This window comes from Neofelis nebulosa, chromosome X (assembly GCF_028018385.1).
Source record: "Neofelis nebulosa isolate mNeoNeb1 chromosome X, mNeoNeb1.pri, whole genome shotgun sequence".
NCBI lineage: Eukaryota > Metazoa > Chordata > Mammalia > Carnivora > Felidae > Neofelis > Neofelis nebulosa.
Genome location: NC_080800.1, coordinates 12429918 through 12457374, shown reverse-complemented (window position 1 = coordinate 12457374; position 27457 = coordinate 12429918). Strand labels below are relative to the sequence as shown.

General features: G+C 42.1%; 1 protein-coding gene across 2 annotated transcripts; it reads right to left on the bottom strand.

The window, feature by feature from the left end:
- Positions 1-243: 243 nt before the first annotated feature.
- Positions 244-27457, bottom strand: ZRSR2 (zinc finger CCCH-type, RNA binding motif and serine/arginine rich 2). 2 transcript variants are annotated; one of them, XM_058714046.1, is made up of 12 exons: positions 27334-27376; positions 26793-26872; positions 26495-26540; positions 22949-23027; positions 18089-18197; positions 17801-17887; positions 14670-14708; positions 13939-14057; positions 8842-9055; positions 3849-3904; positions 2977-3086; positions 244-722 (listed from the first exon to the last, which is right to left on the bottom strand). In XM_058714046.1, exons 4-12 carry the CDS (start codon positions 22966-22968, stop codon positions 262-264), a joined length of 1215 nt encoding a protein of 404 aa, XP_058570029.1. In that variant the 5' UTR covers positions 22969-23027; positions 26495-26540; positions 26793-26872; positions 27334-27376; the 3' UTR covers positions 244-261. The 2 variants fall into 2 exon arrangements, with proteins under 2 accessions (XP_058570029.1, XP_058570028.1); XM_058714045.1 differs by lacking the exon at positions 26495-26540 and having other exon boundaries at positions 27334-27457.

Below are 27457 nucleotides of genomic sequence, written 5' to 3'. Positions count from 1 at the left end.
ATCCGTAAGAAGAGGAAAAAGACTTAAGCAATGCTCCAGTGTTGGTTATCACCAAGGGTTAGGATTACAAGTGATCTTCACATTATCTATACATTTTGTGTCTTCTATGCTAAACACACTGATTCTCAGAGAATAAAAGTATTTTGAAATAGGGTTCTTTCTGCCGGACTTGCTAATCCATCGAGCTCAGAGCCCTCTACTACCCAAGTATGAAGCAGCCATCACAAATAAGATGTACGATCATTTCGGAACAAAATCGGTTTATTTGGATTTGGGACTCTGCATTGTCCTGTCTCTGCTGCCTGACCTCCTCCTGCCACGACTCCTGGACCTGGAGGAACTCTGGCTCCGGCTGGCCCGGATGCGGCTGCCATCCCTTTTTCTTCCTCTACTGCGCGAACTGTGCCTCTCGCGACTCTTTGACAGGTGTTTGTGAGACTTCTTCCCCCGGTGGCTGCTTCTCCTTTTCCTCTCAGCTTCCCCATTTCTCTTGTAGGAATGCGACGGACTAGGGCTTCTCCGCCTCCTGGGCCTCCCGTAGTAGTCGTCGTGGTGGCCCATCCTCTCTCTCCTGTCTGAGCCCTTGCCAAATGAGGAGCCAGTCCGATCTGGAGACAGGTAGATGTCTCTGTTAGCCTCCCAAAACTCATTGTTGGGATTTCGGAACACGTGGAGAAAGTTGCAGTGTTTTCCTCTCGGACACTGTTGTATTTCAAATAAACCTGCAATGGCACAGTGAGGAAACAGCATTTACTGCTGGCACTTGATCCTTTTCAGAGGGTACACTGCCGATGTTTGGAGGTGACAGACCTATTTTCTCCTGCGTATGTGAAAGGGGCTTACAGGGGAGCTTGGGTGGTTGATCGGTTAAGCGTCTGATTCTTGGTCTCGACTCACATCATGATCTCACGGTTTGTGGGATCGAGCCCCGCATGGGGCTCTGCACTGACAGCTCCGAGCCTGCTTGGGGTTCTCTCTCTTCCTCTCTCTCTCTGCTTCTCCCCTGCTCTGTCTCTCCATAAATAAATAAGAAAATAAAAGGGGCTTACATAAATTGAAGGCATAGCTCTGGTTCCCAGAAGTTCAAAAATATTCAAATGCTCTAACAAATGACACTGTGAAAAGGTAACAAGCCAGAAGTTTTAATTAACCAGAGTCTCCTGTTCCCCGACTGCATGACAGTGTGCAGTGCAAGCGAACAAATGGTGACCACATCCTTTTTTTTTTTTAGAGTTGCACCATCCCACTGATGGACAGTGTAAATCCCTAACACTGAACACCCAGCCCTTCGGAGTCCCTGCCTTACACTTTAAGAAGATGGTAAACACTGGCCAAATGCTTTTAAATTTATACCAAGTGCTTGTAATATAAAAGATTCTTGTCAAAGGTAAAATCTACCTGAACGATTCAGAGATCCTCGTGAGGTTTTCAAACTTTTTTTTTTTCAATCGGTAAATTCCCCAAATATGGAAAACAGTGAAAAGTGAAATCCCTCCACACCACACGTTATAAACAAAAAGTCAGGATGGACCAGAGTCCTAAATGTAAGATGTGAAACCATATGACTCTTTGTAGAAAACATACAAGTAAAATCTTTGGGACACTGGGCTGAGCAATGGATTCTTAGATAGGACACGAAAAGTACAAGCAAAAAAAGAGAAAAAAACCAGATTAAATAGATTTCATCACAACTAAAACCTTTTGTGTTTTACAGGACATGATCAAAGTGAACAGGCAGCATAATGGGAGAACACATTTGCAAATCCTATATGCAATAAGGGGCTTGTCTGCAGAACAGATCAAGCCCTCTTACAACCCAGTAATAGAAAGTCAACCTAATTAACAAGGGGCAAAGTATCTAAATAGACATCTCCCCAAAGAAGTTCTACAAATGGCCAATAATGAGGACACACGAAAACTGCTCAATGTCATTAGTTACGAGGGAATATCACAAAGTGGTTATTTAAAAAACGTGAAACCGTCTCCATGTCACACCCAGAGGTACCTCACTGAAGTCACACTGGATTCCCAGGAACCGACAAAAATAGCCACCTTTGGGGAAAAAAACAGTTCCGTCTCTTGCAGCCCACAAGCTTTCAAACGTAAGACGGAAAAGTTGGGCTTTCCAAAGGAAGGAACTCTAAATTATCACACACACACACCCCGCCTTCAATAAATGGTTTTTAAGTGACAGCATCCATTAAGACCACGCTGCCAAAGATAAAGAATTCAAAAATCATAGATTCTTTTTAATAGTAGGCTTTAAGCAGACAACTGTAAAGCCAAGAAAGGGAAAGGGTAAGAGAAGCACTCCCCTGAGGCACGGATCGCTCTCTTTGCTCCCGGAATGGTTCAACAATAAAGAGTTTGGCTAAGCCCATGTGACAGAGACGAAACAATAATGAGGCCTTCAAAACTGCCAGCTATTCAAAGGACAGACTCCTTCCTGGACGTGGCAGCCACACCGCGATGAGTCCGTCTGACTGAACGCACCCTCACCACACCCCACCATCATCGCTCTCCACTGCACAAACGCATGTCTTTCGAGCGAGGCAGGACATGTTAGCATGTTTTAGGTGGCAAAGATGACGGGAGATTCGTTAGGGATAAAGATGGGGAAACAAACCAAGCTTGAGTGAGGGGAGTCCCTCTGACTGCCACGAGGAAGACGCGGCTTCCCACTGACACAACTCCCAGGCTTCCTCAAGTTTTAGAGCCCAGGACTGAGGACCAGAACACGGAGGTTCTAGCCTCCACTCTGCCACCGAGACACTGGGACTTCAGTCACCTCATCCATAAAGTGACCCACAAGTGTATTACAGATCTAAAACGGGAGGGCCTTTATAGGACGACCTCTGCTCGTCCGGTGTGAGGCAAAAGCTGTTTCACCCCTTTAAAAGACCGCTTTTTCCCTTAAGAAAGCCCTCTTATACAACACTGGAACGAGTGGCGTAAAACCACTGTGCTGTATTTTACCACAAATTGCCATTTTCCACCGAGTCACCGGGCAGAATTCGCACTGGAGCTGCCGTCCCGCATACCATCGCCCGTTAAACAGAGACAGGGCTGCTTGGCATTCTTCTTCCCTTTAAAAAACACACATTAAAGGGTGCATTTTACAGTAACTTTCTATTACGTAGATAAGCCCTACTGGTAATTAACCCTTCTAGTAGTTTATCATAGGACCACCAAGTCCACTGCTTTTACTCGAAGGAGTCCTCATGAGAGCATTCAAGCCCCTGATGCTCACAATCTATTCAGGAACACTTCGTACTAACCCTCTTGAGAGGTTCTGACGAATGGCCACCGGCCGGAGGCAAAGCTGCTTAAACCAAAGATCCGACCATTCAAAATGCAGACTGTCGGAGCCTCTCCTTTCTCAGCCAGGACTGCTAGTTTTCTTATCACAATGGTTAATTTAACCCATTAGCCATGGCATGGCCCAAACCAACAGCAAGACTGGCAGAAATGATACACCGATTGCTTTCTCAGTGGGCCAAATGCACGGAGATTACTTGGGGCTTCGATTTCTGGCTCTTTCACTGTATACTTTGCTGTTCTCTATTCTAGATCCCCCTTTCCAGTTTGTATTTTAATTATTAAAACTATGTAAGTAAAAAATAACCATTGCAAAAGACTCAAAACTATGTAAGTGTACAACAGATAAAATACAAATGCATTTTCAAATCCTTTCTATATAGATTTCTATACTAGCTCTTGATATTTACATTTTTAAAAATACCATGCATATGAGAGCGATATATTTAGTGGAAGAACCCCAAATGGCAACATAATCACAACACTATACCATGACAAAACGTGAAGATGTTTATGTTCCAAATACTTACGATTGGTACTGAACATACACATTGCCTCTCAGGTGAGGTTCCAAGTTACAGCTGACCTAAGGAGCAATGAAAAATTTGATTTAAAAAAATGGAGGAAGGGGCACCTGGGTGGTTCAGTTGGCCAAGCGTCCGACTCTTGGTTTCTGCTCGGGTCACGATCTCACGGCTTGTGGGTTCAGGCCCCACGTTGGGCTCCATGCTGACAGTGCAGAGCCTGCCTGGGGTTCACTCTTTCCTTCTCTCTGCTTCTCCCCACCTCGTGCTCTCTCTCTCACTCTCAAAATAAATAAATAAAACTTAAAAAAAAAAATCTTATGAAGAAAAATGAAGGAAAAGAACCCCCCCACCTCCCAGGTCATCATAGGCATCTTGTCCAGAGTAACACTACCAAAAGTAGTTATCATTTGAAGATTCCAAAACCCAGATACGATACCACTCACAGGTCTATTTAAGGCACGCTTCAGCACACAGCAGTGTTGCAGGCCCCAATTATTTGATCCCTGTTGATATTAGATTCATTTTTCATAGATGTGAAATGCTTCACACATACATAAAAGTATAGAGAACAAAAATCAACCCATACATACACCACCCAGATTCAACACTAAGGCTTTCTATTTTTGACTAAGAATGTTTAAATATGCAAAACATGAAAGACCCAGTTGAAACCCCTTCTGCCTATTTTCGCTCCCCCATCACACGGAAGAGCACTAGCCTGAGGCTGGCGTATCCTTCACATTCCAAATGGAAACACACATACAGACAACTGTCTACACAGAAACACACACACATAGCTATATGCACACAGACAGGCATATACACATATATGCATGCCATAAAATACACAGGTATATTATGTATAGACAGGTCTATTATGAATAAATGGGGATATTTTTCGTGAATATATGGGTATATTCATGTTTACATATGCAAAGAAACTTGTATATGTATTGACAAATAATGTATAGTATTGCTTTGTACATTTAAAATTTTTACAAAAATAGCGTATATTTTACATTCTTTTTTCAAGGTATCATCACATAAACATGACTCATTTTAACTATATGCTGGATAGATCAAATTTTCAAATTTATTTAGCTACTCCTTTAAATGATAAATATCCAAGGTGCTTCCAATTTTTCATCAGCAAACAGTGCTGCAATCGGCATCCCTGAACGTGTCTCCGTGGGTAGGATCTCTCTAGTATGCATAATTAGAAGTGCTATCCCAGTTATACGTACCTTCCACTTCACTAAGTATTGACAAAGTGCTCTCTGAAGTGGTTTTGCTGATGGACACTTTCTCACCCAGTCTTAGTATTAACAGAATTTATAACTTTTCACCTGATAGGTGTGAATAATCTCATTTAATATGCACTGTTCTATTATTACTAGTCAGGTTGAACATTTGATCATTTGCCTTCAAAAATGACAAATCTGGACATACAGATCAATGGAATGAAAGCTCAAAAATATACCCACGATTATATGGTCAATTAATTTTCAACAAAGGAGGCAAGAATATGCAATGGGAAAAAGTCTCTTTTATAAATGGTGCTGTGAAAACATGCAAAGGAATGAAACCGGACCACTTTCTAACACCATACACAAAAATAAACTCAAAATGGATGAAGGACCTAAATGTGAGATCTGAAACCATAAAAATCCTAGAAGACAGCACAGGCAGTAATGTCTCTGACATCAGCCAAAACAACATTTTTCGAGATAAGTCTCCTGAGGCAAGGGAAACAAAAGCAAAAATAAACTATTGGGACTTCATCAAAATAAAAAGTTTCTGCACAGCAAAGGTAACAATCAATAAAACTAATAAAAGGCAACCTATGGAATGGGAGAAGATATTTGTGAATGTCATATCCAATAAAGGGCTAGTATCCAACATATATAAAGAACTTATACAACCCAACACCCAAAAAACAAATAATCCAAGTAAAAATGGGAAGGCAGGGGCACCTGGGTAGCTCAGTCAGTTAAGTGTCCAACTCTTGGTATCAGCTCAGGTTGTGATCCCACAGTTGTAGCTTCAAGCCCTGCATCGGGCTCCATGCTCAGTGTGGAACTTGCTTGGGATCCTTTCTCTCTCCCTCTCTCTGCCCTCCTCTGCTCGTGTCTCTCTCTCAAAAATAGATACTAAACCTTTTTTAAAATAATAAAAATGGGAAGACATGGTGGCACCTGGGTGGCTCAGTAGGTTAAGCATCTAACTCTTGGTTTTGGCTCAGGTCAAGATCTCATGGGTTTGTGAGATGGAGCCCTGTGTCAGGCTCTGCACTGACAGAGTGGAGCCTGCTTGGGATTCTCTCTCTCTCTCTACCCCTCCCCTGCTGTTTTCTCTCTCTCTGTCTCAAAAATAAACATTAAAAAAAAAAATGGGAAGACACTAACAGACATTTCTCCAAAGACATCCAGATGGCCAACAGACACACGAAAAGCAGCTCAACATCACTATCAGGAAGTGCAAATAAACACCACAATAAGATACCACCTCAAACCCGTCAGAATGGCTAAAATCAAAAAGACAAGAAACAACAAGTGTTGGCAAGTATGCAGAGAAAAAAGAACCACTGTGTACCATTGGTAGGAATGCAAACTGGTGCAGCCACTGTGGAAGACAGTATGGAGGTTCAAAAAATTAAAAATAGAATTACCATATGATCCAGTAATAGTACTACTGGCTATTTACCCACAGAAAATGAAAACACTAATTTAAAAGGACACATCCACCTTTATGTTTATAGCAACATTATTTACAATAGCCAAATTATGGAAACAACCCAAGTGTCCACTGAACGGATAAAGAAGACGTGGTAATATACAATGCAATGTCCTTCAGCCATAAAAAGAATGAAATGTTGCCATTTGCAACAACATGGATAGAGCTAGAGAGTAGAATGCTAAGTGAAGTAAGTCAGAGAAAGACAAAGACCATGATTTCACCCATATATACAATTTAAAAAAAATAAAGGAAAAAAAAGAAACTGAAAAACTAGAGAACAGATAGTTACCAGAGGGGAGGTGGGGTGGGGAGGGAAGGGGGATGGGTGAAATGGGGGAAGGGGATTAAGAGTACACTTACCTTGACAAGTACTGAAAAATATACAGAATTTTGGAATCACTATATTGTACACCTGAAACTAACACTGTATGTTAACTATGGTGAAATTAAAATAAACTTAAATTTAAAAAATAGGACTTGTTTTTTTATTTAATGGTATAAGAAGGTCCTCAAATATTGATACAAATGTTTAGCTTTTATTTTCAAAATGAACCTACATTGTTACAATTTTGTTCTAGAGTATTTTTATTAGAATATCCACAGAGGCAGATCCATAATGATAGCTTCTAACCCCTTCCTTAGAAGGAGGACTAAAAGGCCTGGGGAGGCCATGTCAGTTACACCAGCAACTTTAGAGATCATTTAATCCAGTGGCTCCCAAGGACCCATTAATTTTCCATGATAAATTCAGTATTTTGGAAATTTTCTTATCAAACACCTTTCCATTTAGAACTTCCAATGTGATTAGCATGAGCTTGGCCAATAAAATTCTAAACCAGAAAAAAAACCACGCCATGGCTAGCGGGTGCAGCCCATTAGAACGAATGGTGGGGTCCCCACTAAGCAGGTGGAAGTTTTGAAAGCAGCCACACCACTGACTTCACAGAAGCAGTATAACGTAGGCCCACAGGTGGTCCCACAGATCAGAAGGCACTGATGTAGTCAAAGTCCCTCCCCTTCGGGATGAGGCAGAGGCAGGAAGAGGTAAAAAGACATGCTCAAAAGCCCAAAGCTACTCAAAGCACGCAGACTCCTCGGTCGTGCTGCTAATGTGCTACTGTGCCGTGTGGGGCCGGCCCTTCCACTCTCGTGTTCGCTGCCTGTGTCGAGAAGCGGTGTGAAGACTGGAAGGAAGGTGCACGCCACAGAAATAAAACATAAAGGGGGAAGAGAAATTTTAAAATAATTTTTTTTTAATTTTGCACTCAGTGGACAGAAGTATAGCTTTGGCTTCTGTGAGTGCTGCTGGTGCTTAGCAATTGCTCTGTTCCCTGGCTATTACACCTTGCCCCTGGTCAGTGCCAACGAACACGGGGAAAAAACAGGATTTTATTCCTTTTTTTCCCCTCCAAATTATGGGACGTTTTCCCCACCCTAACACAGCAAAATCATTCAAGTTCGGAACTGATCAAATCACAGATGAGGTAGGAGGCCATGCTATGCTAGGATTCAATTCCTGGGTCCTGAGAGCAGCAGCTATTGACCTCTGCCTTTATTCTTGCCTTAAGGAATGTTCTCAGATAACTATCTGTAACCCGAAATGCTCTTTTTTTCACCCAGGATGCTGCACCACAAGCCATGATTTGGAGAACACCGTGTTCAGTATTGAGAGTATTGAATGAACAAAAACAATGTCAAAAAAAGGAATCAAGGTTTCTTTTCTAGGGTAGCTCCAGAAGACCGAATAGGTTCCTAGGATGGAGATTGCAAGCAGGCACCATCAACGAAATGCAACAAATTCAGTAAGTGGTGTTCCACTGTATACACTGCGGCTCTAGGTGAGATCCACTACAGCTGGAAGGGAGGGAGTGCATCCTCTGTCATACACAGCCTCTAAATGAATGCTGGGATGGTTATGTGCAGGACCTTATGCTGAGAGTTCACAGGCTGGGAAAGAGTTGGACTATAAAGGTACTATGAATACATGAGAGATCCTTGCATCCATCTAGATCCTGGAATCCAGGAAATAGCACACTAGTACACAGGACTTCACACAGTCCTCTACTGCACAGGCACCGATGCAGGGGGGAGGCCAAGGAAATCACATTTGAGCGCCTGGGTGCCCACCAGTGGACTAGGCGCTGTACCATCACACACACCCAGCCCAGGCAGGGAGCCTACACCCTAGCACTCATGTCCTACGGGTCACGTTGGTGGCAGGTGAGCAGTCCCCTCCTTCATGTGCATTGTGCACGCCCACCTTGAACTGGATCACTTTCCCAACGTTCTTGAACTCGGGAAGCACGTCATCATAGAAGTCCAGGAACTGCTGGTAGGTTTCCTCTTCACTGTACTCTAGGCTTGCATCAGGGTCATAGTCGTCCCTTCTGCACTGCTCCATCCCAAATGTCGTAAACATGCTTTTAATCAGAAGTGTGGGACTCGAGGATGGGAAATTGTGTTTACGTGAGCACCTGCATACGAAAGGGAGACTTAAATGCAGCAGTCCAATAGTTACAGTATCAAAAGCTCACTTTAAACTTTGGGATAGAGACCCAAATAACTTGGTTGTTTCCACTTGCAAGATAATAAGCCCTATCCAGATGTCCAATTTCAACACCTAAACTGTTCTAAGACTGACCAATATACTTGCTTTCATGAAGATGTAAAGTTGGGAATTATTTCCAAGTTCATATGCCATTCAGCTGCCTTTTGGTGATGCTCACAAAGCCTCCTACGTGTAAAAGTGCAGGAAAAAAAAAGGTCCACTGCCATGACAGATCGTGGTGACAGCACGAAGATACCGGATGTGGAACTCATGAGGAAGGTGAGAACAATACGATCCTGGTTCCATACAATCTTCAACTAACTCCGTGCTTAGAGAATATAAGAGTTTCGAGCTAACGGAATACTTCAATTTCACATGTGTATAGCATTTCACGGTTTCTGTGGCATTTTTATATTTCTTCCTCTGATCCTTGCAACCCATTAGGACAGTCAGGGCCAGTATTTTCCCCACTTTGCAAAGAGGGAAGCTGAGGCCTAGAGAAGCATACTTATCCAAGTCACATGGCTGGTAAGAGAGGATTCAAGAGATCTGAGTTCACCTGACTAATGCCTGTTCATTATATGGTGTGATGAATGCAATTAGTTTTCATGTAATGAAGAGGGTAACCATTATGAAGAACATTTTTCTTTTCACAGTTTAAACTGAATCATGTTATACCTGAATATTTTAAGTCTTTTATATGAGTTTACTTTATTTACTTCTTTCTCCAAAAATGAGGGGCAAAAAATGTAGTTCAAGGTTCTAAATCATCAAATTTTCCTGATTAGATTTCTATTAAAAAATTCGTTGAGGCAAAATTTTCAAGAAAAAAAAATCCCCACAACTTAGGAAGAAAAAAAGCTGAAGAAAAAGGCAAGTGTTAGAAAAATCAATGGCCTTGAAATGCCTAAATGTTGAACTCCTACTCACTTTCCACATCTGTAATACATCTGTGCACCGAGGGAGACAACGCATACAGAGTACCTCCCATACATCATACCCAGTACAGAGATGCACAGTGTCCATTAATGTGAAATGTTCAAAGGACCCTCCCATATAGATTCAGTTAGAAACCTTGTGATGAGATCCATCTTCCCAAGTAGAGCTACCAGCAATACAGAGAGTGAAACCTCAACCTGACTACAAGTGTTGGTGGTGAATCAGAATTTTCCAAGTACGAAGCACATAGAGACTTCAACAAGAAACCAATTTAACAAGGTTAAAATTCTGCTCATGGGATTATTACATCTGAATGAACTTGGCTCTAATTCCCAGGGTGTCAAATGAGCATTTGAGTTTTGGAACACAGCCAAAGTCCCTGTCTAGGGAAAATCCCCACTTGGCCTGGAGACAGTCCATACAATCGGAGTTCATTCGGGGCCAGCCCTAAAGCGCCTACTGAGAAGTCCTCTCAGACAAGAGAGATCTGGGAAGGCAATCTAAAGGTGTGGTACCAAACCTGTGTGATTCCCAGAATCACTGGAAGGAACGGAGATTTCTCAGGTTCTGTTCCAGACCATCTGTTAAGAGCTCAGGGTGGGAAACCCATATTTTCACAGTAACTCTCCCCACCTGATACTGAAGGTCAGCCATGTTTGCAAAGCCATGGTTTAGGCTTATCAAGCAGTTAGTTGAGTAGAGAGTAAGACTGCCATGAAATCACATAATAAGACATTACCCAAGCCCAAGGTCGGCCCGTGAACCATATGGTCTCCAGATGCCCCCTCAGATATAGACAACTGACTACACCTCTTTTTCTCTTCCTGAGGGGGCACTCAAGGTCCCCACTACCTTTGTCCTCCACAGAACCAAGTTACATGCTGAAATTAGGCTGCAACCATTTATTGAAGGTCTCTGTAAGAAACATTTTTGGGAGGGGCACCTGGGTGGTTCAGTCAGTTAAGCGTCCAACTTCGGCCCAGGTCATGATCTCACAGTCTGTGAGTTCGAGCCCCACGTCGGGCGCTGTGCTGACAAGTCAGAGCCTGGAGCCTGGTTCCAATTCTGTGTCTCCCTCTCTCTCTGCCTCTCCCCCGACTCATGCTCTTTCTCTCAAAAATAAACACAAAAAAAAATTAAAAAAAGAAACATTTTTGGGAAAATTTTGTAAGCAGCTGTTAATAAAACATCTATCAAAGTGTCCATCTCCTTACTCCAGGTCTTTACACAGTATTCCGTGGGAGAAACATGTAGAATCTGATGCCTGGAAAATCTCTGTCTTTCCGGAGATACCACTCATTCTTCCTTTTTGGTAAGAACTAAGTGAGCCATTATCTGCCCAGGCTATGTTACAATCCAGGGCCAAATGTACCGCCCATTCACAATAGGTCACTTTCTCCTCCCTTCCTTGTTCTCCATTTCTCTGGGTAAACTTAGTGCAGTAGATTACGAGCCCTCTTTAAATCACTCCTGGAAATCAGTGAATTATAAATATTCTGATAAATAAGTTTTACTTTTCATCAGCAATTATGTTTTCAGGAGGAAAAAAAATAGAACTCCCCTCAAAGCTGTGACTCCAAAAAGTATCAATTCCAGAAAGGTTCTAGAATTGAACTGTGTACTAATTACGAAAACAAAACCACCGAAGAAATGCTTAGGTTATGGAAGTGTCTGTCTGATAATGGGCCAAGCCTCAACAGCAAAGAACGGTTGTGTGAGTCTGGAGCAAGTCACCGCAGCCCTTTGTCGAGGAGGAACAGCTTCATTGTCTGAAGGGATGGTGCTGGATTTCAAAATTGCTCATTGCATAGAATCCGATTTCACAATTCATCACTGGAATGATGAAAGTACCCAAATGTTCCCAATTTCACGTGCCAAGGAAAATACTAAGAAATGTTCACAAACTAATCTGATCACTGCCAATTATCTCCTTGAAACAATTCTCAGGGCTGGGTTTTGAGAGCCTGACAGTCCGCTCTCCTTTCGGCAAACAAGTACTGCTGGCTGATTGCCTGAAATCATTTAGGCCATCTCCCCTTCTCTCATTTCTGCCCATCGAAAGGAGAATTTAGAATCACATGAGCACAGTCTTCAAATTCAAGGAAATGCTAGAGATACATCATAAACGAGAAGTCCTTTAGCTAGAAAACTTTAAACGCAATCTGGTTCGGCTACCCACACAAATGTGAATGTGTATCGAGTCTCAACAGTTCTCTTTGGTGGGGGGTGTTTAACATCAATTATGACTATTTCTTGATGAAATTAAGTAAATTTCAGGAAACACTTCTGAAGGTACAAAGGGGAATAAAGTCTCTTCTCCTTTCCCTAGTTCCCAGTTCCTCAAGAGGATGCTTCCAGTACTGACCGCATCCTGTGAGCCCTTTCACAGATACTGTAGGTTTACACAAGCCCAGCTCTAAATTGTAAATGGAGCCACGCGTCCTATGTTAGTGGCTCTCAATCCCAGGGCGCATGAGAAATGTCTGAGGGCCTTTCAAAAGTAAGGCTGCCCAAGTCTCACAGATTTACTCAACTTAAGGTAGGACACAAACTTTTTAAAGCTTTCTAGAGGATTCTAACGTGCACCTGGATTGAGAACCATTGCTCTTAAAAAATGTAAAAGGGCATGAGGGCTTAAATGAGAAATGAAAAATAAAAAATAAGAGAAAGTTCATATTTTCAAACAAGGAAATGAAACTCATGGCATGGATAATTTTATGAATCAAGTGAGCAACAACAAAGTTTTCTCATTAAATACATATGAATTTGCTTATTCATATCCCTTTTGGGATTAACAGGATACTAAGAAATGATTAGATCTCTTCTGCCGAATGCTTAGTAATAATCAGATTTTTGTCTTGGATAGATTAATTCACCATTGTGAATTATTTATCTACTTTGAGTTGTTCATTCATAAATAAGCCAAATTATAAAAATCATCAACGCCTGGCATATACCATTTAAATATCTGCTAAATGAATGAAGACACTGACACTTAGTTCTCCACATGAATGTCCTGTTTCAAAAACACTGAGCCACAAGAGGCGGAACTGAGTGTCTCAGAGAATGAGGGCAACCAGAACACAATGAAAGTAGCAGCAAACACTCAAGACAGTGTTTGCCGTGTGCCCACCACGGTCCTCTGTGCTCTCCCCGCACGTGCTCCTCGCAGCCTCACAACTGCCTCCCTTGGAAGGGAGATATACCATTTTGAATCCCCATTTTAGAAATGAGGAAGCTAAGGCACAGAAAGTTTAAGTAACTTTGTCTCTCTTTTTTTTTTTTCTTAAGTAACTTTCTCAAAGTGACAGCTGCTAAAGTCAGTTTCTGCACCCAGGGTCTGTTCCTCCGTCAGAACAGACAGACTGAGAATGGAGAATTACAATACTTTTCCTCACTCCCTCCGGTCCTGTCTTTCACAGATAGCCCTCTGGGCATGCCAATTTTTTAAATTTAAATTTTAAACTTTAATTAATTAACTTATTATTTTTTTGAGGCATGCCAATTTTTTAAAACCTCTTTTGTGCACAGTGTCGGCCATTCAAAAAAAGAAAGCCAAGCTACTCCAGCGTATTGAGTTACATCATTTCCCCATCCAAACCGCCCCACGCAGACCCATGCAAGCACAGGAAGAGAATGAAAAGCAAAAGGTCTTCGCGAAGCCGTGGAAGGAGGGCAAAGGAAGCCCGGTCAGAGAACCAGCCTGAGCCCGCCCAGGGAATGGGTACAGGAGGAACAGCGGGCTGCAGAAGTGGCAAGAATGCAGCAGGTACCTGATTGCAAACATGTCAAACTCAAGCCTGTGATGCTCCCAAAAGGGGAACTGAAAACCCTCGACATTTCAATTCATGATAAAGCAAAATTAGTTACCTATCTCCAAATCTGCACGCTCCTGTTTTACTGTAGAATGGACAATTGGCTCGGTCTTTCTCCATTATCCGTAAGTCCGTCGGTGGTTCTGGGTTTTGCCATGTGGCACCATTTTCCAACTGTTGAAAATAACCATGGCTTTACTGGTGGTGTAAAAATCCACAAAGAACTCAATGTTTCAAACATATCCAAATATTTTGGCTAACAATAAAAAATCGAGTTAAGAATATATACACATGGGTCATAATACACAATTGAGACTTCACAAACAACTGTCTGGAGACACGCACTGGGTGTTTGTTGGCTCCCACTCACTGCCCACAGCGGGCATCACTGTGGCTACCAGGAGCAGTCGCCAAGGTTTGCCTGCTGCCCATCCATTCTGAACAGGGTCAAAGGACTTGTCAGGGAGCCACCCCTGAGGGAACGTTACGCTGCGCTGTCGCAAATTAAACCGTCTATTTTGGGGAAACAGCGTGTCATGTTGCTCACACACACTTTAAGGACTATAAATAAGCAACATCCACAGGGCTGATTCGATACCATTTGCTTTTGTTCGTCAGGAAACTCCTGCCGTTGTTGTTGCTGCAGTTAAAAAGTCACAGAGCCACAAAAGAGATTCCAATATTCAGACATGACCTAAATAGCTTACCACAAAATTAACATTACTAGAACTGTTTTTATAGAAATATTCACTAGTTTCGAATTCTGAATGGAAGGTTTAAAAATACCTCGTTTTCAGCCTGCTCCAGCATCTTCTGCACAGCTTCCTACAAATGGTGCAAACACAGGACTAATGAAAACGTGCAAGTCAGGAAAGTCACGTCTGGTTTCTCTGGTTAAGAATCTCAAGTGTACCAATTAAAAAAAAAAAAACAACCAACAACAAAAACAAACCACACACACAAAAGGCTTCAGGTTCTAGTTTGTTCTCTTCTAGCACAGATCTTCTGAAAAGCCTTCAAAGTACACATGGCTGAGAATGTTTATTCAAATAGGGCATTGAACAGCTCACATGGCAAAACAGTCTTACAAGTTTCAGTAATAGTACCATTTAGCATATTTACTCATATATACCATATTCTAGCTTTTAAGATGAGTGATCTAGTATTAGTGAATATTACAAAACGTAATGCTCAGAAACGTCATCACCACTTAAAAGAGGTTAAATCATGACATGAACAGTAGTAGTTCGGGTTGATGACAAAATCTCAAAGTTTTTGGTAAGGCAAAGGAAATCCTGCAATATGCCAGTCAATTCTGAGCTCACTGTCACTTAAACACATTTTAAAATCTTCTTGACAGACCTCTCTTCCCCAGCCCCCAAGAGCATGACCTAGAAGACTCATCCGTCTGGCTGCTGGAGAACTCTACCTGGCCACGTGGGGTGCTGGCTTAGTGTGCCCACGGGCACAGCTCTAGCTCTTTCCTATCCCCATCCACCTGGCTGCCCCACACCTGGTAACCGGTGCTGCCATTTGCTGGCTTGTTCCGCCTAACAGCCTAAAAAGTAGAACTGGAATGCCTCTCCTTCTTCCCCTCCCTGTCCACTCAATCTACAAGCTGGAGTCCCAGTGACTGCCTCCACACACCCCAAATCTGTGTGATTGATACGAATCTGATATGAAGCACTCCCCTCGTTCAAACCACCATCATGTCCGATCTGGGACAGACTGTCTAATCGGTCACTCTATATCCACTCTTGCCTCCTTGGGTCACTGCTCCCTGCTCCCCAGCCCCCCTTCTTTACACAAGGCATCCCATCTGTTGGGATGCCTGGGTGGCTCAGTCGGTTGAGCGTCCGACTTCGGCTCAGGTCATGATCTTGCGCTCCGTGAGTTTGAGCCCCGCATCCGGCTCTGTGCTGACAGCTCAGAGCCTGGAGCCTGCTTCAGATTCTGTGTCTCCCTCTCTCTCTGACTCTCCCCCAGTTCATGCTCTGTCTCTCTCTGTCTCAAAAATAAATAAACTTTAAAAAAAAATTTTTTTAATAAAAAAAAATGATCTGTTAAGGGTACAGATATAAATTAAATGAAGTCAAACCCTGCTTAAAAACTGTGTGATGGCTTCCCATGACACTTAACATAAAACCCAAACTCCTTCTCCCAATCCAGGAGGCCTTACATGATCTGACCCTGCCTACCTTCCTGACCTCCTCCCTAGCCCCCACCACTCTCTCCTTTGTTCTCTAAGATTTCAGACACCCTGACATTTTTTCAGCTCCGTGCTTAGGTTCTTCCCTCTGCCTGGATCCCTTCTCCCAAGATCTCTGCATTCAGCTCAAACATCGGCTCCTTAGACAAGCCTTCCTTGGTGAGGGCAATCTAAAAAAGTACATTCCGACCTAATCACTATTACATGACTCTGCTTTCTTTCTTTATAGCACTTACCATTATCTCAAAGCACTTAAAATTATTTTTTGCTTACTTATTATCTAGTTCCCCCATCTAAAACACTCGGGGAGAGCAAGGACTGTCTTTTTCACCATTCTACCTCCATCTACTAGAAAAGTACCGAGCATACAGCAGAAACACAGATTGCATATCTCTTTATACATGTTTAGAACCTACTTCATTCTACCTGCCTTTCTGCAATGTCTCACCAGGCTTTTTTTCAAACAAAAGCCTTAGTTTTTTTTTAAAAGAAGCCTTAGCTTTTATCTGATGCCAGAAAGACCTCAATTGAGAATATTCTACTGTAAAATGGGAATCAATTACTCTGTAAAATAATGACAAGCTCCCAACAGTTTTCCTGCCCCCTAAAAACCTAGCATGGTCTCATCTGTAACGCAGCTCTCAAATAAGGGTGTTAAAAATCTGCACTGCAATTAACTGAAGGCCGGAGACACAAAAAACAAAGTTCACGGAGGCTGCTTCTACCCTATCACAACTAGGACAGACAAATCCATTTTTCTCCATGATAAGGTGACTACCCATTTTTATGCTATTCAAACTTGGGAATATGATGGAAAAGATACATCCTGATGAGTCAGTCAAGGAATGATGAGCTGTGGGATCTTGGAAATAAATACACAGCATTAAGGAACAGCAGCAAAACACATCAAAGCAATCTTTAAAAGATCCTGGAAGATATATACGTAGACCTCATACATCTCTTTCTTTAATGAGTGACTACGTGTTACCTACAATGACCTTGATAGCCAAGGTGGAAAGGGAGTCAATATTTAGCAACAAAAAATATTTCCTAATTCCTCAATATGTGAGTTTGTGATTTCTTTCAACCAATTCATTCTTGCTGACATGCCATAAGCAGCTAAGTGTCTTATTTACTAAATAAGTGTGGAAACCATACAAAATATTCTCTGAATGAGTCAACCCATATACAACAGAAGCTCAGAAAAACACTTTGGTGTGAATGTAAAGAGCCAGAGGAAAAAAAAAAACAAAAAACAACACTTGCACTAGAGTGATACAAAGTATAAAGCAGGGGCCAGATGCTTGATTTTAGAAATAGTTTTATTGGAACACAGCCACAACCATTTATTTATGTATTATCTCTGGCTGTTTTCATGGCGCACCAACAGAGTTGGATATTTGCAAGAGAGACCATACAAACTACAAAACCTAAAATATTTACTCTCTGGCCTTTACAGAAAAAGTGTGCCAATCCCTGGTATAAAGGGGAAGAACGTTGATTTAAGGTATCTGCCATTGCAAAGACCCAAAGCAGAGCATCATAAGGCAACTCTAGTGTGTATCTATACAAAACAGGCCTCTTGCTAACCAGGAAAACAAAGTCCAAACCCTGATATGCCTATAGCTTATTCCTCAGCCCCAGCCCAGCCCAGATCTGCGCACTGAGAGGATACGCAGTGCGTTTATCCTCCTGTGACAGGAATCACCTCTCTTTCTCTCTTCTCCTGTAGCTTCTGCTCCTCCTCTTCTCTCTCTTTTCTCTGCTGCTCTTCCCATTCTTCCTTTAACTTTCTCTTTACAGAAAAAAAGAAAAGGAAAGGTAATTCTTCTCACACACTTTTTAAAAACATGTAACATATGGGGAAGATAAAGTAAAAGCTTTACCACTGGTAAAATGGATAATATCTATTCTTTTAAGTTCAAAACCCGTAACTCTTAATTAGAGTTATTTTGGTTAACTAGTTAGTTAGCTGGTTATCTGATGAATACCATACCTCTTGTTCTTCCTGTCGTTTTCGAGCTGCCTCCTCCTTTTCTTTCTTTATTCTGAATTCTTCTTGTGCTTTCTGCTCCCGAAGCAACCATGCCTCATGTAATTTTTGCCTATCAATGTAATGATGCAATCAAACAAAAGAAATCAGCATTAATCTACAAATACACCCAATGATAGCAAAATGATGAAGCTATCATGAAAGATATTTTCCAGAAAGCAGGTAAGTGGAAAGTAAGAGGAACAGAAGATATGAGTAGCTACCTTGGAAAAGCACCGCATCTCAGTAGCTCTTTTCCTAGAGGGTAACAGCTGAAAATCACTATGTGCACATTTGATACCTGTGACATCTTTTACATAGAACGATGACGCTACAACTTTCCCTTTAGGTTGACCATTGTGATGTTTAGGTGTCAATAAAGATGCCAAGTTTCGAAGCACCATCTAGCTTTTCCCGTTCCGAGGGTCCTATCCTTTCTCTTCTATGCGTTTTACAAGTAGTGATGGAAGACCGCAGCACCATGAAAACCTGCCATCTGCTGCCATAGATCTTTGATGGCTAGTCTAGACAGTTAAGACACTCCTGTGGCTTGCCCCAAGCACCTACACTGCTCGAAGAAGGGAAATAAAACTATACCTGATCTTGTCTTTAAAATAAAGCTACAGGCTTTAAGATGACAAGGAGTTATAAAAATAAATGAGCAGGTGTCTAGTTTATTTTTGAAAATGGCCAATTATAAAGAGTGATGTTATCTTAAAATGGCAAGCGTCTCAGACATCCAATAGCACAGGTTCTAATTGAAAGATAGGTTACATTTCAAAAGCTCAAAAGTCAAGCAGGTATCTATCTATTTATTTATTTACTTATTTTTAATTTTTATTTTGGAGAGAGGGAGAGAGAGACAAAGCATAAGCAGGGGAGGATCAGAAAGAGAGGGAGACACAGAATCTGAAGCAGGCTCCAGGATCTGAGCTGTCAGCACAGAGCCTGACGTGGGGCTCGAACCCACGAACCATGAGATCATGACCTGAGCCAAAGTGGGACACTTAACCAACTGAGCCACCCAGGTGCCCCATGGTGTTTAGAACCTAGATTGCCATTTTGCCACTGAATTTGTAAAAGAGAAGTGAAATACGAGAAATGGTTCTTCAGCAATGTCAGGAGTTAAGTAAGGTTTTATGTCTAGTCTGGGGAACCTATTCACAGTATCAAATACCCTACGGGAAAACGGATTTCATTTCCAAGTACAGATGGTAGGAACACATCTTTTACCCATGGTAAAGATGGGCACACTGCATACATCAACATTGTAGGTTACATATAGATGTTTCAGTGTGTAGGACTCTAATTTATGAATCTTTTGAGGAATATATTAATTGTATACCAACCAAAAAAACAAAGTGCATATAAATCTAAGACCTCAAAGAGTAAAATGGCACAAACTTTACAGTTTTGCAACTTGAATACAGTGTTGAGAACTAGGACTGCAGAGCTCTGGTCACTTAAGTACATCAAGTCCCTGCCCTGGGAAGCCTGGAGCAGATTCTAGCACAGCTTGCTGCAGTGGAAGGCTTGTCCTTAGACTGACCCCCAGAAACCCCACCCTCACCCCCCGCGAAAATGCCTGCCTGAGAAAGCTCAACACTGCCAGGAAAATGGAGCATTTGCTGTAGCCAACACAGGATGATCAGCCCTTGCCCTCCCTTAGAGCATTTACTAAAAAGGGCTTACGATTGTGAATAGGTCTCTCTCCAGGACCCAAGAGCCATTCGCTGGACATGCAGTCTTTAAGAAGGATAAGGCCTCTGTGTCCCAGCCTCTGTGAGAGGACAGACTCCTGAATTCTCTGCCTGCCTGCTGAGAAACGCAGCTGGCCTGGTCACATTTACACTGATTGACCCTTTGTACTTCTTCACCTCTTGAATTCTCTTGGGCCCCTATACTCCTCCCGCTCTCTCCCTTTAAAAGACGCAAATCTCCCCTGCACAAATCAGAATGGAGCTCAGCTCTTTCCCCTACAGTCAGGAGAAACGGGACACAATCTGTTCTCACCACTTTCAAGTCTGCCTGTGTTATTCTCTGATGCTATACATCTGCTTTAAGGCAGTACATAAAGCCATACGGGACTGCCAGAGAATTAGTTCTCTTGTTTTTCAACAACACGGTATCATGCAACTTGTACAGGAACCAAAAAACACCAAAGGAACACAAATATCTGTCTGTGTGATTTAAAAGCAGCACCTCAAATAAATGGGAAAACAATGGGAAAAAGTGACTTCCCTATATCATGCCATGTATATCTTCATCGTAAGAGGAATCTAAAACAAGCAGAGTTATTACAGCACCGCCCATCTGCTAACGTGATGGTAAGTGTATACACCTGCCGACTCATTCCGTCACCCTAATTCTATGAGGTGGGTACTATGATTGATTTTATTTCCATTTTATCTCCAGATTTAAGATGAGGAAATAGAAGTTAGAGAGATAAGCAACTGGAACACAGCTGGTAAGCGGCAGGGCCACGGCTGCAATGCAGCTCTGGCTGAATCGACTCCATGGCCTGCATCGCCACTATATTTTCTCTTGGCATTTTGCTGATTGCACCTATTTACGTGCTTAGGTGGAAAATAGGAACGAACTACATGCAAAGAAGCAACATTCCCTACTAAACACACATAGCTAGAGGGTGTCTATAAAGTTTTCTACTCCTTTTAAAAAACGTTTACTTTTTATTGTGGCAAAATATATGTACCATAAAATTTAGGATTTTAACCATTTTTAAGTGTACAGTTGAACAGCATTAAGTACATGCACATTATTCTGCACCACTTGGGGAAAAAAAAAAAAAACTACCCCCTGAAAAATATTGAGGAGAAAATAGAATATGTTCATCATCTTGCGATGGAGTAGGCCTTTTACAGTCCAGACACCAAGGCCAGATATCACGATGAAAGTTGAGGACGTGAAAATCAAACTATGGTGAGTAATGACATAAGCCAAGTTAGGACTGATGACAAATGAGAAAAACATACATCATACATATGACAGATAAAGGATTAATATCTTTTTTTAAATTTTTCTTTACATTTTTTTTTTAATTTACGTTGAGAGAGAGCGCGCGCGCGCGCACGAGGAGCAGAGAGAGGCAAGGAGAGAGAATGCCAAACTCTGCACTGTCAGCACAGAACCCAATGCGGGGCTCGAACTCATGAACTGTGAGATCATGACCTGAGCCAAGAGTCAGACGTTCAACCAACCGAGCCACCCAGGCACCCCAACGATTAATAGTAATAATACTGCTTACACAACAAACTTTAAAAACATGTATCCCAAAAAAGAAAGGTACAAGACTTAATCTAAAATAGGTAATAAAATATATTAAAAAATACCAGGCTTACTAATTAAGAAATGTATATTTGAAACAATGAAATACAACTTTCACGACAGGAGGTTAAAAAATAGATGCCTAGTGTGAGTGAAGGTATGGGGATATGGGCACCTCGATTCACAGCTGGAAGGGCTGCATACTGGGATGCCCTTTCTACCCAACCACCTACATTTTACATGTACTTATCCTTTGATCCCAACAATTCCGTTTCTAGGCATTTTCCTGAGTAAAAAACAGGACAATTACCAACGATACATAAGCGTGGATACTCATGGCAACTTTTTACTGAATTATAAAAAATACCTAAGTATAAATTAATAATAGGAAATTCATAGTAAATAACAAGTGAACGTTATTTAATAGCAAATAACCTAAACATCCATCAGTAGAGAACTATAAATTATGAATAAAGAATTATGCCACATTCAAACAATGGACACTATGTTGCCACTGAAACTGTTGAATCGGGTATGTGAATCAACACTGAAATATAGGTCCTGGGGCGCCTGGGTGGCTCAGTTGGTTAAGCGTCCAACTTCAGCTCAGGTCATGATCTCGAAGTCCACGAGTCTGAGCCCTGCTTTGGGCTCCGTGCTGACAGCTTGGAGCCTGGAGCCTGCTTCAGATTCTGGGTCTCCTCTCTCTGCCTCTCCCTGCTCATGCTGTCTCTGTCTCTCAAAAATGACTAAACATTTAAAAAAAAATATTTGAAATATAGGTCCTATATATTATGCAAAAAAAGCAATTTAAAAAATGCATAAATATCCTCCCATTATAGAAATAAACATGTATAGTACATTTACACGCTTAAATTTTTTTTTTTTTTTTTTTAGAGAGAGAGAGCACAAGCTGGGGAGAGAGACAGAGGAAGAGAGACAGAGTGAATCTTAAGCAGACTGCACACTCAGTGCAGAGCTCAAAATGGGCCATTTTTTTAATTGAAAAAAAAAATTTTTAACGTTTATTCATTTTTGAGAGCCAGAGCATGAGTGGGGGAGGGGCAGAGACAGAGGGAGACACGGAATCCAAAGCAGACTCCAGGCTCTGGGCTGTCAGCACAGAGCCCGGTACATGGCTCGAACCCACTGACCACAAGATCATGACTTAAGCTGAAGTCAGACACTTAACTGAATGAGCCATTCAGGTGCTCCCCCGACCCCCACTTACATTTTTAATGGTGGCTATCTTTGGGTGTGCTGATTTCATTGAAGCCCTTTCACTTTTTTACACTTATTTCAATTTCTCTTTCAAAAGCATTTATATATTAGCAAAAATAGTGAAAAATACTTCCATTTAAGAAAAATGAGAACATCTAACTTTAGTCTGTCAAGTAGAGATTTAAATAATTTATCCAAGGTATTTTATAAGACCTATGCTGTATAAGATATTATAAAGACCTGTACTAGTTCATAAAGACTTATAAAATTCAAATAAAACAACTGGGTTCATGAGGAAGTGCTCCGATCACTGCTGACCTCTCTATCTCCAACAGCATCTCTTCTTCTAGGTGTTGTTCTTCAATAAAAGCATCCTCCTCCTCCTTCTGTGAGAGTCCTAAGGGAATTTAAATGTTTTATTAAACGATCTGAATATTGTAAAACCTTGGTCAATGATTCAGAAAGAAAAAAGAAAAAAGATAAAAGCTAATCTTTACAATTATGGTACGAACCTGTTTTTAAAGCCTTCTAATAATAAAGGGTCTAACAATAAAGGCTTCAACCAAATGTGTAACAATTTTGATACCCAAAAAGAACAATAATGGTAGATAACACATTAAATTTAAAAAATTAATTGATGCTTCCATCGTCATACTCAAAAAGGAGGTGGGGTGTGAGAAGGAACATTCATTTTTACAGAAAAACGGCAACAAAAAAAAATGTAGAAAGGCCGTCATTTTTGCAACCCCCACTTAAGAACTATTTAGAAAAAAATGCTAGAAACATTGGATGAAAGCTTGTTGGCAAGAAATTTATTTACCCCACCTCAAAACATTAGCGCACGGACGAGTACCCTTTTCCGTGGAGCCATCTGATTGGTGACACTCTGACCGCTCCTAGCGTTACTAAGAGCAAAACAATGTGACATCACAGGCCCCCTGAGGTGTGCAATGACAGGTATACAGCATCGGCTTTGTAGTACTTGTCACAAGGAGTATAACTGTAAGCTAATCAGAAGATAGGCTAATCCAGAAGTCTGGGTGTTCCACCAGACAACTACTGTGGGCTTTGCACAATAATCAGTCTTGGTTTGGGAAAGTTCCAGTATGGCCTATATATCACAACTGAGGTATTGTTCCTTTACTTGGCTGCAAGTTTGATATTGTGGTTTTTATTCTTAGGAGATGCAGGATGAAGTATTTAGGGATGAGAAGTCATGATATCTGCAAATGACATGCAAAGAGTTCAGAAAAAAATGTGTACATATGTATCCATATATATCAAGAGAAAGTAAGGCAAATTGTTAACAATTGGGAGATCTAGATGAAGGGTTCGTGGATGTTTATTGCACCATTTTTTCAACTTTCTGTACACTGGACCATTTTCAAAATAAGAACATAGGAAAGTATTTTTAATATAATAAAAACTTTTATCCTTTCCTAGTCATAATTTAAATTTGAGAAAAAAGGAAGAAAACTGAAGTGATCCTAAGGAAATATAACAGAAGATCTCAGACTTAAAGGAAAAAGATTTTGTATCTGCCACATATATGTTGAGTACAGGTCTAATCAAAGGCACACCCAGTCCTAGGTAATTTACTTAAGCGACTACACATTATTATTTTAGCACCTGAAATTAAAATAGGTAAAAAAAAAAAAAAAAAAAAAATTAGGGTAAATCCTAACTCACACAGAATAAAATCTAATTATTCAGATCATTAAATGATCTAATTTACAGAGAGGGCCTTCCAAAGAACCTGGCAATGGGGCTATGATTGATTGACTTACAGAGGTATTCCCATAGAGTAGACATTGCCCGGGCACAGATGATGCTCAAAAACATGTTGCCTGACTCACTCAACCCCTCCATCCTCTCAAAATCAAACTCATACTCCTCAGAGGTGATCACTAACAGTACGAGGTATAGCATTTGCTCTATACGTACAATCAAATATATGTAAGGATATATATAAGTATAGTATATCTAAGCGTATTATACATATAACTGTACATATTGGAATCAGACAACTTGCTTTTTATTCTTTTTTTTTTTTAATTTTTTTTTTTAACATTTTTATTTATTTTTAGACAGAGAGAGACAGCATGAACGGGGGAGGGGCAGAGAGAGAGGGAGACAGAATCGGAAACAGGCTCCAGGCTCCGAGCCATCAGCGCAGAGCCCGATGCGGGGCTCGAACTCACGGACCGCGAGATCGTGACCTGGGCTGAAGTCGGACGCTTAACCAACTGAGCCACCCAGGCGCCCCTTGCTTTTTATTCTTAATGTCACCTTGGTTTCTGAGAAGGCAGCTCATTTCAGGCTATTTCAAGTAGAACTGGATGCTAAAGAGGCTTCTTGTAAATGAGCGGTCAATATTCCAGAAATTTCTACCACTCAGTTTCCAACTCACTCTTACAGAATATCTCTTCTAGGTTACTGGGTATTGTTTGCCCATCTGACATGTGCTACAATTAATAGCAGTGTTTGGTAGGCCACACTATTCATGAAGCACCACTAAGAATTAGGAGTTGGAGTGGGCCAAAGTTGGGGCAGTAGTCCAAAGACAAGTGCTTAGTCTTGGATCTGCCATTAGCTATACAATCCTGACCAAACCAGTGACTGCATCCTTCAACTGACTGAACTGCCAAAGGACATGACCAGATTGCTTCTCCACAAAGGCTCACTCTGAAAGCACTTTGCAAAGTCGAAGGGGGTGGGGGGGGGGGGGGCGGGGAATGAACACAATACAAACAGGTCTAGGATTTAAAACAGGGAAGATTAACAAGTTAAAAAAAAAAGTTATGTTGGAAGAGAACAGGTTAAGTACACAAAGTACTGTAGCTGAGATCAATAAGGGGAATGAGGGTGGGGCAGACACCAAGGACATCAATAACTGCAACCTGCCCTGTTTTTTCTTTTTATCCCTGAAGCTTTATCCTGCGTTTAGTGGTTCAGTGTTGAATGAGTAAAAGAGAGACACTAACACAGGTCCCAGGTAAACACACCACTCTTCCCATTTTAAATATTCCAAGTATTGCTACTAAAATAATTACCGGGCAACTCCAAGAGTAAATGAAATGTCTATAACTATGTTTCCCAAGGCCAGAGAATCTTGGTTACTTGAGGCCATTGCGGTGGACTGCAAGAAGTGTCTAGATACATTTTGCGGTGGAGTGCAAGAAGTGTCTAGATGCATTTGTGCAATGTATCCAAATATCAAACCATTACATTGTACCCATAAAACTAATGCCGTGAGGACTAGAACTCAAAAGAGAGAGAGAGAGAATTGTCTGAATAATCGGGGTGGCAACCCTAACACAGTACTGTGTTGCTTCAGTGCTTCCATCAGCCTCTATAATGACTATGTAACTTTTAAAACTGCGTTAGTACTAATTTCATTGTATTAAACAGGCCGGTTTAATATATAAATGTTAGATTCTGCCTTGTGAAGGAGAAATGACACCACAGCCAGTACAGATGAAGGTGCCACAGTATTTTAATTGGAATAAAAAAAAACTGCTAAATAACCACAGGGCAACACTAGCAGTGGCATTCCAAACTCCAATCAGCACCATGATCGTGCTTGTAAGCTTGCTTCACATCATCCCTAACATTACATTCACGTAGATTTGAATTTTACCGGATGTGTCATTTCACTTGGTTTGGTAATCTGTAAAGACATTGTTTTCTGGTCAGAGTTTCATATCCAGTTTTGCGCTCAGATACATTTAAATGACAATAATAATCGGAGCCCACAAAGGGTCTCTTGTGTTACTCGAGAAACGGTGAGGAAACTGGGGCAAAAGGTCTAAACCCCTCGAGCCCTGCTGGTTTTACAAAGGGAAATGTTCACCGAATACTTACTATGTGCAAGGGCTGTGCTAGCTGCTGTAATTCATGATGCCTGCACCTGTAATACCGGATACTTCATAAATACTTACACACGACCACGGGCGGTTCACCATGACCTGTCCCCCCCCCTCTTTTTAGGACGTTAACAGCGTTTCGGAAGCGGGTCTAACCTAACGGCACCCGGGAGGCAGGGGCCGCAGTAATTTTTCAGCGCGTACAATAGTTGGCTTCCTTCTGGCACGGGGGCTTCAAGTCAGGACGGGAGCGGAGACAGCAATTTCGGACACACAAAACGGGCTGGGGAAATTACCTGAGTCTCTCAATCGAGCGAGTTCCTGCCGCCGTTTCTTTCGTTTCTCCTTCTTCAGGGCGGCTCTGAACTTTTTGTGACTGGAAGATTGAGACACGCACACGCCAGCATCACTTGACCGCACCTGCGGCGCTGCCGGAGCTTTCCGCTCCCCCCCACCCCTTCCCCTCCCCGTCCGCCCGCCCGCCCGCTCCGCGCGCCGTCTCCTCGGCGCCCAGTACAGGAAATCGCTCGGGTGCCCGGGAGTGAAATCTTGCCTCCCGTGTTTTAATCACACAACACGGATTTACTCTCGCCTCGCCGTTCCACAAGCAGACGGCAGGTCTTTTCCATCCCGCCCCCCGGTCCCCTCCTCACCTCCCCGAACCCACAACACGCGCCGGTGACAGGCTGGGGCGCGCCCGAGGAAGTGCTCGAGCGGCCACGGTGGCTCTTGCCTGGCCCAGCTCCCTTCTCCCTCCTGCCTACACATCCTCCATGTCCAGCCTCGGCCAGCTCCGTCCCCTCTTCTCGTCAGCTCATCTGTCACAGCCCAGCCTACCTCGGTTTCTCCGGAAACATCATCTTCCCGGGCGCCGCCATGTTGTCAGGGCAGCCACGCCCCTACGAGCTGGCCGGAAGAGGCCGGCTGACGAGTAAGGGAGCGGCCGCGCGCAGGCGCGGGT

Coding starts and splice junctions, on each gene's coding strand:
- ZRSR2 (XM_058714045.1), bottom strand. CDS start 27,374: ATGGCGGCGCCCGGGAAGATGATGTTTCCGGAGAAACCGAG. Junction 23,028..26,792: donor CGCTCGATTGAGAGACTCAG/GTAATTTCCCCA, acceptor AAATTCCCTTAG/GACTCTCACAGAAGGAGGAG. Junction 18,198..22,948: donor ATGCTGTTGGAGATAGAGAG/GTCAGCAGTGAT, acceptor TTACATTGATAG/GCAAAAATTACATGAGGCAT.